This window comes from Colossoma macropomum, unplaced genomic scaffold, assembly GCF_904425465.1.
Source record: "Colossoma macropomum unplaced genomic scaffold, Colossoma_macropomum, whole genome shotgun sequence".
In the NCBI taxonomy this organism is placed as follows: Eukaryota; Metazoa; Chordata; class Actinopteri; order Characiformes; family Serrasalmidae; genus Colossoma; species Colossoma macropomum.
Genome location: NW_023494800.1, coordinates 7,080,400 through 7,093,633, shown reverse-complemented (window position 1 = coordinate 7,093,633; position 13,234 = coordinate 7,080,400). Strand labels below are relative to the sequence as shown.

At 36.1% G+C, this 13,234-nt stretch overlaps 2 protein-coding genes across 2 annotated transcripts in view; both read left to right on the top strand.

The window, feature by feature from the left end:
* Window positions 1–1,205: 1,205 nt before the first annotated feature.
* Window positions 1,206–6,802, top strand: stard4 (StAR-related lipid transfer (START) domain containing 4). Its single transcript, XM_036588741.1, has 6 exons — window positions 1,206–1,341; window positions 1,711–1,838; window positions 4,649–4,698; window positions 5,066–5,192; window positions 5,801–5,915; window positions 6,458–6,802. Exons 2-6 carry the CDS (start codon window positions 1,725–1,727, stop codon window positions 6,676–6,678), a joined length of 627 nt encoding a protein of 208 aa, XP_036444634.1. The 5' UTR covers window positions 1,206–1,341; window positions 1,711–1,724; the 3' UTR covers window positions 6,679–6,802.
* A 5,633-nt stretch (window positions 6,803–12,435) lies between these two features.
* The window catches only part of jak2a (Janus kinase 2a), an 80,046-nt gene continuing 79,247 nt past the window's right edge, over window positions 12,436–13,234 (top strand). Inside the window, 1 exon segment of the mRNA XM_036589006.1 lies at window positions 12,436–12,930. The gene's annotated coding sequence lies outside the window, so the exon portion shown is untranslated.

Below are 13,234 nucleotides of genomic sequence, written 5' to 3'. Positions count from 1 at the left end.
CCATGTAAAGAACCATATAAGCATGAAGTGGTTCTATATTGAACTCATGGAACCATTGCCTTTACTAACCATTAAAGAACCGCCTTTTTAAGAGTGTACCTGAAATAAATTATTTTTATTCGGATTTGTAGTTTTGTCACGTTTTATTTGTTGAAAAGCGCTTAAATTTATGGAGGACCAGATTTGCCAAAAAATATATGGCTCAGTAAATTAATCAATAGATAAAAAAAAAACGAAATAAAGTATATATTGCTTATTGTGATTGTAATTATGCACATATTTCCTTTTTCTGCAGTTATATATTTCTCAGTTTATTTATTTCTGTATTGTTTTTGTTTTATTAATGCCATTTTTATATTTTTCCCATATCTATATTTGTAACAATAGTTCGCTTTATTCTTTGATTCATGTATTCATTTATTTATTTTTTTTTCATTAATTCATTTATTTATTTCTGTATTTCTTCGTTCGTATGATAATGAGGGGGCGTGTCTTTCACGTTCAGGCTTAGCAATCAAGCCCAGGAGGAGAAGAGCTGATTAAACTGTTCTTTCACTCCATAAAGAACTGCACAGACAGACAAACCTGCCGATAAATAACTCTGATGGCTTCCACAGGCAGTGTGTGAGAAGGGCGTCCGAATGTCTGAGTGATCTGAATTTTGCAGGAAAAGACGATGAAACACCTCCTCCAAATTAATAGTTATGGAAATAAATTAATAAAATAATAGAAAAACAGAAAAAATGTTAATAAAGAAACATATAAAAAAATAAAAAAATAAAAAATACAAAAATTAGTGAGAAGGGTAAATTACTAAACAGACATATAAATAAATGCAGACTTATTAATTTATATAAGATTTAAATTATTAATATATTAATTGTTATGCATGTTTATTTGTTTTTAGATTTATCATCATTATTCTTTGCAATTCTACTTCATATATTAATTTACGTCATTTACTGAAGTCATTTATTTTTAAATCTGGTCCTCCATACAAATTGTGTGTTTTTTCCTCCGATATGATTTTTTAACCTCGTCCTGGCGATGCACAGCGGTTTTCGCCTCATCGGTGACCGAAGAACATCCGAGTCGCGCTGACCAATCAGCTCCCTCTGTTCTACGACACGCATGGCAACGGACCAATCAGCCATCAGGAAATGTTTACAGGAGGCGGGGTTTCCATTCTCATTGGCTATCAACATGTTTGCCAAAAATGCAACGGTTACCGGTTCGTGTTTATTGAGTGAAGCTGGAAAGGTGAGACAGAGAAATAGGTGAAAATTTGGAAGAATAAAGGATGATTTTATCAAAATAAACCTCCAGTCACGGTATTACAAGGTACGTAAACAGCTTTATCACAGGTTAATGTAAAACTTTGACTTTATCAGCTGGATTGATGCCCTGTGGTCCAGTTTTATAGTCCGTATTGCGTAAATTTATGAGGGGCGGTTAAAGGTCAGCAGCTCAGTTGGGCAGAATTTGGTTTATTTAGCTTCTGGCTCTATTTTTCTCAATGAAATACACCCACAGTCCGTCCGGAGAGCGTCATTTTACACTTTTTGCATATTTCCAGTGACTCTTTCATTCACTCAGACTGAACCGAGGCTCGAGTCGGCTTCCTCTACTTCAGTATCTTGTTCGAATTGTCCCGTTCCACCTTAAACGGTGCCTGATTCACTCACTCTTACTGCACCTGCTTTTCTTTAGCGTGTCTTTCTCTGATGAACAACATGGGAAGTTTGCCAGACGTAACCGAGCTGAGAACCAGACTGGAGAACACTCTACTGTCCTACCACAGTCTGGGAGAGGAGGAGTGGAGGGTGGCAAAGAAATCGGTCTGTGTTTTGTTTTCATCCTTTCACACTTAAAAAAGTGGTTTTTCAAAAGTTCCCTTTCTGTTTATTTAAACAACGAGTTCTATATAGAATGTGCTTAAACGGTTCTTTGCATGGTGAAAGTGTTCTTCTACGGAGCCCCGCTGGTGACATCCTGTATGAATAAAAATAATGCGTGGCCACAACTTAGTAAAGCGTGGGAACGAGATCCTAATGCGCGGCCACGACTTAGTAAGGCGTGGGAATGAGACGATTAAGTTGTGGCCATGACTTAGTAAGGCGTGGGAACGAGATCACGGCTTACTAAGTCGTGGCCACGCATTAGGATCTCGTTCCCACGCCTTACTAAGTCATGGCCACGACTTAATCATCTCATTCCCTCACCTTCCTGAGTCGTGGCCACGCATTAGGATCTCGTTCCCACGCTTTACTAAGTCGTGGCCACCACTTAATCATCTCATTCCCACGCTTTACTAAGTCGTGGCCACAGGATGTCACCAGCGGGGCTCCGTATTCTTCAGATTGATGGAGAACGTGTTCTATATGATCCTATGAAGCTCCAAAAAGGGTTCTGCTATTGTTACAAGCTTGACGTCATCACAATAGCAGAACCCTTTTTGGTGCTACATAGAACCATTTTAACTACAAATCCGAATAAAATCATTTAATTACAGGTACACTCTTTAAAAAGATGGTTCTTCAAGGCGCAGCAAAGGCAATGGTTCTATTTAGGACCATGAGTTCTATATAGAACCACTGCATGCTTAAATGGTTCTTTGCATGGTGGAATAGTTGTTCAGCTTGATGGAGAATGTGAGGTATATGTGAGATATATGTAGAACCTTTTTGAAAAGGGTTCTTATATCATGACAATGCCAAACTTGTAACAATAGAAGAACCTTTCCGAAAAAGTTCTATATAGAACCATATACCTCACATTCTCCATCAAGCTGAACAACTATTCCACCATGCAAAGAACCATTTAAGCATGCAGTGGTTCTATATAGAACTCATGGTTCTAAATAGCCCATTCCTTTTTCTAAAGAGCCCTTAAAAGTTAGTTTGAGAGTATAGTTTACATATATATTTATGTATTTATTTATTTATTTTTAATTACTTTGTTTTTCTCTTTGAGGTCCACTTATAACACTTGTGTGAGTTTATGTACCAAAGTCAGTCATCATTCATCATTTTTACACATCCATTTTCCATCCTTTCTTTATCCCTCAGAATTATACAGGCTGATTTTGTTATTATATGTATGTATATGTTCTCTCTTCTGATTGGCTGTCCTGGATTGCGCCTCATTTAGAAAACAGTCCGGGCTGAAACATCTGAATACGCAGGGTTAAACAGGTTAATAGGTGGATATATGTAAATGTGCTGGTTTTTGTGACATCACAAAAACAGTGAATTCAAAACTGGCTGTTTTTGATGCTTCGTTTCCATACATGGACCGTATGAACTGTAGCAGTGTTTATATACTACATCAAGCTCATCAAACACACTGAACGTTCAGCATTCCCTGATATGGGCCCTTCAAATGTTTCAAATCAGTGTTTCAATAATATAAAACCTGTTTTGTTGCGGACAAGCGTATAAAGTGATTTTAATATGCTAGTCCAGTGCAAATCGCTTTCAAATAAATAGGAGGACAGTAGAAAGCTGTAAATAAAAATGCAATATTAGCTGTGTCCAGAATGATGGACAGAGCTGTAGAAGATTCAGAAACGACTGGGAAAGCTGTGTAGCACTGGGAATCAAGTCATCTTTTAATTTGTTGATCACAAAACTCTAGAAATATTGAATAAAATGTATGAGAATATCCTGTGATGAATAGTTTGTAATATATAATAATATACTGGGTGTCCCAAAAATAATCTGAGTAACTACATGTCCTGGCAAACAAAATTAAATAGGCTTCATGTTGAACAAAACAAGATTTATTTTTCAAAATTCGAACAAGAAACTCAGAGGGATGTAGATTTTATAACTGATTTCACAGCTTCACAAATGTAATATCCTCTGAGACTGGTGGTCGCCCAGATCCCCTTGCCCTGCACAGACAGCCTTCCTCTTTGATTTTTTTGTACCATGTCCAAATCTGCTTTCCAGCTGGTGCATTTTTATTGAATTTTCTCGAAAATGCTCGCTGCACACTCTTGTTTGACTGTGTTGGAACATATTCTAACACACAAAATGCCTTTTCATTTCTAGTGAACGCCATTTTTCAACCTGAAAAAAAACATAAAAAATTAAACTTAATTTTTACACATTTTGTTAAAATTCAAGATCATTTGAGGGAGAAATGTTATTAGACATGTCAATTTTTTGGGACACCCTGTATGATATTTAAATCGAAGTTATTATTGTATTTCATCTACCAGTCCAAAAAATATAGTGTATATAGTTCAGCTCAAAGTAATTTTTCAACTTTTGAAGAGCTTCATTAACTGAGGAGTTCAATAAGTATGGTAAAGCAGTGTTGAAACTGTTCTAGTGTTACTATTTTGATTCTGGTACTCTGCATTTTCAGAGGTTTGAAGTAATTCTTAATAGAGCATAATGAATGAAGTGGGCATAAATCTCAGGATAACTTGACATAAAATTATTATAAATAGATAATTACAGTGTATTATTTCTCATTTATTAATTTGTGGTAATTCCCAAACTACTTAAAGTATCCAATGTTAGTGTTTTGTTTATAATATTTAAAGTATTTTTATATCCAATAACAAAAAATATTAATTTGATGAGTGATTCCCAGCTTTTGAGCTTTTTAACAATCATATAAATGTTTTCTCTTTCAGAAAGACGTCACAGTGTGGAGGAAACCGTCAGTGGAGTTTAATGGCTTCCTGTGAGTTTCTCTTTCTCTTCCTCTGATTCTCTGAGCTTCAGGTGGCGTCTGCTGGGAGAGTGTGTGAAACTATTCATCTGTGGATGTACTACTTGTGGATATATTTTATTTATGGATGTATAATAATAATAATACTAAAACTACACCGACTTACTGTTTCTGATCAGTTATATTACTGACGAATCTGATTCAACTCAGAAATAACTCAAAAATGATCATTACATGATTGGAAATTAAGCAGCGCACTTCAATCCTAAGTTTTAACTTTGGAACATTAGAAATTATTGGTTTAATAGTGTTTTTATAGATTTTAATTTGATCAGATTTGATGAGGTATCTGGGTCTGTTCTCTGGTGATGTTCTGCAGGTATAAAGCTCAGGGGCTCGTTATGGAGAATCCGCAGCGGATCGTAGATTATATTCGGCCGGGACCCTACAGGTTGGAGTGGGACAGTCTGATGACTTCAATGGACATTGTAGAAACACTGGACAAGGTAAAATCACCAAATAATTTCTGTTAAAATAGTTTATTTAAAAAAAAAAGTTTGATATGAAACTGTAATTTTTATATGCGATAGTAGAGCCCTTATTTCAGGTATTTTAATGAAATGTATGATGGTTAATAATGTTTATATAGTAACAAAATGTTTATATATAATATATAATTAAATAATAAACAATTTTCTCTTGTATGAAATTCTTTTAAATTAATTATATTGCTATTTTTCAATATTAAATTATATAAATATCACTGCTGTCAGAACAACACCTTATATCTTCATTTTTGTCGTTTTTCAGTTTTTGACATAATCTGAAATTGCCTGTGGCTCTTTATATTGTTTGAAAATTTCATGAATGGACCAAAAGAAACGGCCTAAAATGACTTGGAAAAAAGTCTGGTTCCACTGACTTACATTAAAAGTAAAGTATGTTTTTTCCTTCTCCTGTAAAGTTACCATTTTGGAGATACGATGGTTTTGTTCTGACAGCAGCGAAATGATAGTGATGCATTTTTGTACTGTCTTGTGAAAGAGCTTAAATGTTGCTGCACATAAGTTTGATTGAAAATCACTGATGAGCTGCTGATGTGTGTGTGTTGCAGGCGTGTTGTGTGATGCAGTACACGACTGCAGGACAGCTGTGGAACATCATCTCCCCCCGCGAGTTTGTGGATTTTTCCTACACCACGGAGTACCAGAACGGCCTTCTGTCCTGTGGTGAGAGACTTTTGGGAGCTTCTTCTAATGCTCAGAGCAAGAAATGCACACACTGCACTTAAAATGTGACTTAGATACTTAATATATTTGAGACTTATTAGTATCACATATAGGTACTTACGTATTACACATATGAGCCATATTATTACATATAAGAACTTACATATCATCACTGTCACACAGAAACCTCCATCTCCATTTTTTAAAACTTTTTTGTGTAATTTGAAAACCCCAGTTACCGTTTGCAGTGTGTTAAAATTTTGATGATGAATGGACCGATTGAAATGGACCAAAATTACTTGGTAAAAAAACCTTGTTGCAGTAACTTCCATTTTAAATTAATGTTTTTTTCTTTACCTGTAAAGTTACCAACAAAGTATTCTTACAGTGACAATATAAATAATAATTAAGTGTAATTTTATTATTATTACTTACAGAAACTTACATATATGTAATATATATGTAGTAGATTATTATTACCTATTGGTACTTACTTACTTACAAACTGTAATGACACATGTTTGTATGTGTTTTTGTGGCAGGTGTGAGTGTGCAGTATGAAGAGCAGAAGCAGAGCTGTGTTCGTGGGTTTAATCACCCGTGTGGTTGGTTCTGTGTTCCTGTGGATGAATCTCAGAGTCTCCTGACCGGCTACATTCAGACTGACCTCAGGGGGTTGATACCTCAGACTGCTGTGGACACCGCTATGGCCAGCTCACTCACCAACTTCTACACTGACCTCAGAACAGCACTAAAAACATAACATACACACTCACCACCTTCTACCCTGACCTCAGAACAGTTACGTTATTTAAAAATTAGAAATACATTATGTAAGTAATTACAAAAATACAGTTATTCAGTTAAAAAATACTTAAGTAAAAAAACAACTGTTCCAAAATAAGGACACTAAAGAAGTACAGTCACTGTCACAATCACACTGCTGTCAGAGAGAGTCAGTAAGACCACCCTTCATTTATTTAATGTCCAGTCAAAAACGGTCATTAAGTACAAGTTATTGATTTTTCAGGAGATATTTCTGAGGAGTTTGGATATAAGATAATCAAAGGAAAAGTGAAAAAAAACAGGAGTTTCCAAAACTGAAGAGAAAATATGACTCCTAACAACCACCTGGAAGACCTGGTAGACACCAAAACTGCCCCCATCAGATAAACAGCACTTAAAGCCTTCATCTTTGAGAGAGAGGAGAAAATCAAGCTGCTTCAGATCTGAAAACATCCACAGGTGTTTCTGTCCATCCTTCCACTGTGAGAAGACGACTCAGCGCTATGGGTCTGAAAGGATGTGTAGCTGTCAAGAAGAACCTCACTGAGAAAAGGAAGATCAAACAAAAAACCTGCTGGTGTTCTCAGAACAATTTACTGACCACCCCAGAGTCCAGATCTCAACATCACTGAATGAGTTTGTGATTATTCGGATTCTGAGAAGCAGAAAATACAACCAACTTCTAAGACCGAACTGGAGGTGTGGAAAAATATCCCCGCAGATTTCTTTGAAATCAAATAAATGTAACTGTAATAAAAAGACATTTTTAATAAAGGTAAAAGATGAACACACTAAACACTGAAAATGTTATATAACATTTAGTTGTTGATACTTCTGTGTAAATTTGATACTGATGAATGAATAGCTTGTGCTTGATGGCCATGTTGACTGGAAATTAAATAAATGAAGGTGGAGACTTTTGCACAGTACTGTATTTTTCACCTCTGATTTAAAGTATCGTCACTGTTTGAACAAGAGTTTGTCAACCAGCCTTTTAGCACACTGTACAAATCTTATTTTTCTGGACAAATTTTACCGGCTAGTAGTGCAGTTTAGCTTCTGCTCCAAAAGCACTTAAAGATGACATTTCAGCAAGCAGCACCTCCTTCTAACGTATGTAACTTAAAATACAAGACTTTGCATTCTATATACAAGAACAATGGGCCTCATACACCAACTGTTCTTAAGAGGAGGTTTCTTCTTAAAACCCTCTTATGAAGTTTTACAGAGATTCTGACATTCATCAGTGTTTTCTTACTGGTGGTTAGGTAAGAACAGAATCTAAACACACTCAAGAGCACAAAGGTGCAAACAGTTATGCGCTTTAAGAACGTCACGAGTCTGACGTAGGCTTTTTCTCAAGAACGTTAAAGAAAAAACCTAGGAAGATAAATGAAATTCAGCACACTAAAGATGCTGGGCCTCATTCATCAGTGAGTGTGTTTACATGCACTTAATAATCTGATAACTGCAGAAAATCAATGCGTTCACATGCACTTGAGTAATCAGACAATGGGGAAAACTCCAGGTCTACATGAATCAGACAGTAATCGGATTTCTGCTTTGAAATCAGCCAATAAACTTACAGAAGAAGATGTGATGTAAACGTAATGTAAAACTCGAAATTCATGCCGTGTCTTTTTTTAAAACATTGCGCCACTTTACCTGAAAATATGAACATAAATCATCTAGAAGATGAAGAATATTTAAATCCTTCATTTCATCAAGCATGTAGTCGGTTTCAGCGTCGCTCCAAGTGTGTTTTGCTGCCATCTAACAGCGACGCTGCTCGCTTATTTCCGGTACCGCAGTCTGTTTTCATACATGCACAGACTGAGAGATCTGAAAGAAATCAGAGTAAGAGTTTACATGCACTGAGAAATCTGATTACTGAGCTAAAATCCAGCTCTCTTTATCAGATTTCTTATTCGGATTTCTAGACCTTACTCGTCTAAGAAATCGGAGTAAGCTGTTTACATGACCATTTGAATAATCAGATAACTGAGCTGATTATGATCGGATTATTGAGTGCATGTAAACACACTCACTGATGCAGATGTGTAATAAACTGGTGCTAGAACAGAAACAGTAACTAACTGAAAGACATCATGTAAAGTGCTGTTGTTAAGCTATAGCAGTAGGTGATATACCATAAATATAACTGATGATACTTTAAGGCATCTCCATAATACACAATATGTATCACAAGATTTAGTTTTTTTAGTTAGTTTGATAAGTTGGAGCTCTTGTTATCTCATAAAACAGGACTAATTATGCCAATCATAAAGATATACTAATTATATCTTTGTAATTAATTAACATGATCAAACATGTCAGACTGTGAAAAGACAATATTTACTTCTCATTATGCAGAGAAACAGATGGACTACAGTCTGTAACTGTATAAAATGGACAATGAGCATAGAAACAAGGAGGTGGTCATAATGTTATGCCTGATCGGTGTATAAGCTCATTAGTTTCTTCGTGGCATCATTAAATATTCCACATGACGAAGGTCCAGCAGTAGTTTTTTAGAGTTTTCAGACTGCTACCACGCCAGTAAAACTGAATGGGACACAATGAAAATTATATGGATAATATTTATAAAATATTACACTTTATATGTAAATTACAGAATAAATATAAGTACAACACATATAAGTAACAAATTTAGCATTGTCATTTATAAAAACACTATATCCACTACACCTCAGGCTGTTTATTACTGTATGTGTGATTCATGTGTGCATTTTTATATGAATATAAATATCATGGAACCAAGGTCAGGAGTAAATTGAACAAAATACATGTTTGCTGTTAGTATCATATATTGAGTACTGATATGCTGCATACAAATGTATATTTCAACTGTACCTGATTTATTTTTTACCTTAAGGATCAACAATAGGATGTAAGCAGATTGGGACCTTACACAACTAATTTTTAATTTTCAGTCATCAGCCTTTTATTTATTTCAGTTTATTTGTTGATGGGGACTTATAAATATTTTAAAATCGTCTGTATAATTTAATTGTTAGGATGTAAACAATGTCACTCAGAGTGGTTTGGTGTGAAATGCTCCGTTCTAGAGAAACTTAGAGTCAGGATTGTTCACAGTGGTGGTGATAGGAACCAGACGTCTGAAGCGTTTAACAGCTCATAGGAAGTTATAACACAAAATGGTTACTCTGCCTGATGTCTGAGACATTGTTTTATAGTAGTTCTCAGTAACATTTTTTCACTATTTTACCATCATCAGCATTACATATAAAACTCAGAAGACTCGTGTAGGTTCACTGGTGGTTTTAGATAGTAAATAAAATGTCTATATTTGTGTTGTAGACATTGTGACCCCTGGTTCCCATCACCACCACTGTAAAGAAATCTGAGTCTGTAAATTTCTCTGCAATGAACCGTTTCACACCAAACCACTCTGAATGACGGTGTTTACATCTCAGTGACTGAATAAGGCAGAAATTTTGAAAATCAGTGGAATTCCCCTTTTAAATCAGGGATGAACATAAAGGGAAGATTGTAAATTTACTATGTTATAAATAAGGAATATTCCATTTGTTATGCTTGGAGATTTGATCTTGATTGTACTTAGTTTGTGCATATTTATAAACATTAAAGTGTCAAAATCTGATTTTAGTCTGATTTGTTTTATATTTTCTTATAAGCCAAACAAAATCATCTTAATTTCTTCACAATTTTACACACATCTATGACCAAATCTAACTGCTATTATCCAAAAGTATCCAGACAGCCCTTCTAATTAGTGAATGCAGCTACTCAAAGTTGAACCTATTGCTGACACAGGTGTTCAGTTGTACCCTTACAGCTTTTATAATCTACATTCTGTTGGCATTACCAATAGAAACTGTATGCTCTGCAGCAGCTGCACACTGGGCTGTGCAGCATTGGAGCTCTGTGTTCTGTAGCATGATGAAGCTCCATCCAGTACCTTTGGGATGAGTGTCCAAAACTGAACATCCAACATCAGTACCTGACTTCATTAATGCTCTTGTGGCTGAATGCAGTCAAATCCTCACAGCAATGTTCCAATATCTAGTGTAAAGACTTCCTAGAAGAGTAAAGGCTGTTACTGCAGCAGAGGGGGGCTATTAGTCCATATTAATAAATGTTTCAGGTAAGCAGGCTTTTAGTATTGTTGTTGAAAATATGTTGATGTTTAAAAAGCAGTAGTACATGCTGAAGCACTTTAACTGCTATACTCATAGATGTTTTATTGAACCATTGAACCTCATTATATATATCAGCTACAATATAATTAAAATATTATATAAATTCCAGCACTACTATTGTTTGCTCATTGTTTATACCCTTCATTTCAGAAGAAGTGTTAGATGCAATTGGAGGTCAGTTCAGTTGTTTTCCACTAGGGGGTAGTAGAGCGTAAGTTACTGAAAACAATGTCACTTACTGTAAATATTCATTATAACCTTCTGTAAAATCCACTCTCAACCTACAGGGAGGCTTTCCATCACAGAGGGGAACTAGGTAACCATGCAAAGAACCATATATGCATTCAAATGGTTCTTTGAGTTGGCATGGTTCTATATACAACCACTATTTTTACTCAAGAACTCTTGAGGAGACAAAGATGCATTAGCTATGCTTTTAATCTTACATATTTAGGTATTTAAGTACTATTACATCTTACTAGAACAAAAAAAAAATCAGTAATAATGGATGGACAATCAAAATCAGTCACAGAGTCGGCAGATATTTGCTCAGAATATAAAATCTGCAGTTGGCCAAAGTTTTTCCTTTGGCAGATGTGTATCTGTATTTGAATGCTGCTGCTACACCGGTACCAAAATGTCATGGCGTAATCATGAATGATGATCGTGCTAAGAATACAGTTGTCTTTTACTTTCTGTAGCTCTTTATTTGATTCATGTCATTTAAACAAACAACTGATTGAAAATTGAAAAATTACGATGCCAGTTTGGCCCATTAAAGAGCTACAGTGATGCAGCGCAATAATGTTGTTTATATTACAAGTTTGGCTAATAAAAAGTGCTATAAACGTTCTAGTGTGTTTCAAGTGTTCATTTCACCCACACACAGTCTGAGTTTCAGATAAAAAAGACTAATGAAAGTTGGTCAAAAAAAGTTGGCTATCGGCCAATTTGGCTGTAAAGAAATTAAAGAAATCGGAATCGGCCGTAAAAATTGATGATCGGTGCATCCCTAATACATAAATAAATGCAGCTCAAGGTGCATCACAAAATAGTCTGCAAATACAATAAGCATAAATGTACAGAGCTCCAAAGGGGCCGTGGTTAAAAAATGACATTGCGTTCCTTTGCAATAATCTTGCATTCCCTCACAGTGATTTTGCATTCCCTCGCGATAATTTCACATTCCCTTGCAATAATCTTGCATTTCCTCACAATCATTTTGCCTTCCCACACAACGATTCTTTTGTGTTCCCTCGCAATAATTTTGCATTCCATTGCAAATGCGATGGATTTTGCAAAAGAATGCGAACCTTTTGTGAAGGCAGACGAAATTATTGCGAGGGAACACAGAGAATACAAAATTTTTGCGAAGGAATGCAAAAATCTTACAACACAGTGCTGTTGCAATTTTTTTTTTCACAGTGGGACTTCGGGGGCTCAGTATGAACGAAATAACAAGGAAAAGGAGAAGGAAAATATGTTTGACATCAATTCAGCCTCATACTTGCATATTTATTCCATGAATCAGCTCCGCCGAGAGCCGTACTGGCCGCTGGCTGAGCTGTGGGCTTCTCCTCAGTGCGGCTGTAACGATGGAGATGCTGCACTCTCCTCAGTCAGCTAGCAGCCCGCAGCCGGTCATGTAGTCAGACAACAAACAAAAACACTCTTTTCGCGGGGAGCTGCTTCCTCCTAGCTCAGAATTCAAACCGATATCTTTAAGAAATAAGTCTTAAGCCTCTTAAGAGGCCGTGTTTAGATAAAACAGTCGCTGTCTTGTTAGCAAAAAGTGAACCGGACTGCTGGCTAACTTAGCTTTAGCTAACAGGTTCGTGGTTAGCCTAGCCGCAACGTCGGGAGAGAAACTCGGCGAATAAGCCGTAGTTTAATAACTAAGTAAGTCTGAATCGGACTCGGACATGCTGTTTGTGTCGTGAATCCAACACAGATGGTTTTCGGGATTTTGTTCGGTGTTTGAGGACATTTCTACGCTCCCTGGAGTTCAAGCTAACCAACTTGCAGTAAGTTAACTCATCCTCACACATTAACGGTGTATTAGCGCAGCCAGCTGTATTAGTGGCCTATTTTCTGTCTCCTTTAAGGACTTTAAACGGGCTAACACTGTCTAATAGTCGTGTTTATCACCGCCGAACCGTATAAATAGTGTTTCTGGTCTATGGGTTCAGTGCTTTATTACTTAAGTTGGCTCAGGTAATCGTAGAAGTTGGAAGTCGAGGTCAGAACTTCAGCCGTTCAGTGTTTTAGCTACAGTGAATGAAGAAAAGCTGAGGGACGAAAGAGCAAATATATCCAGTTCAGTTTGAA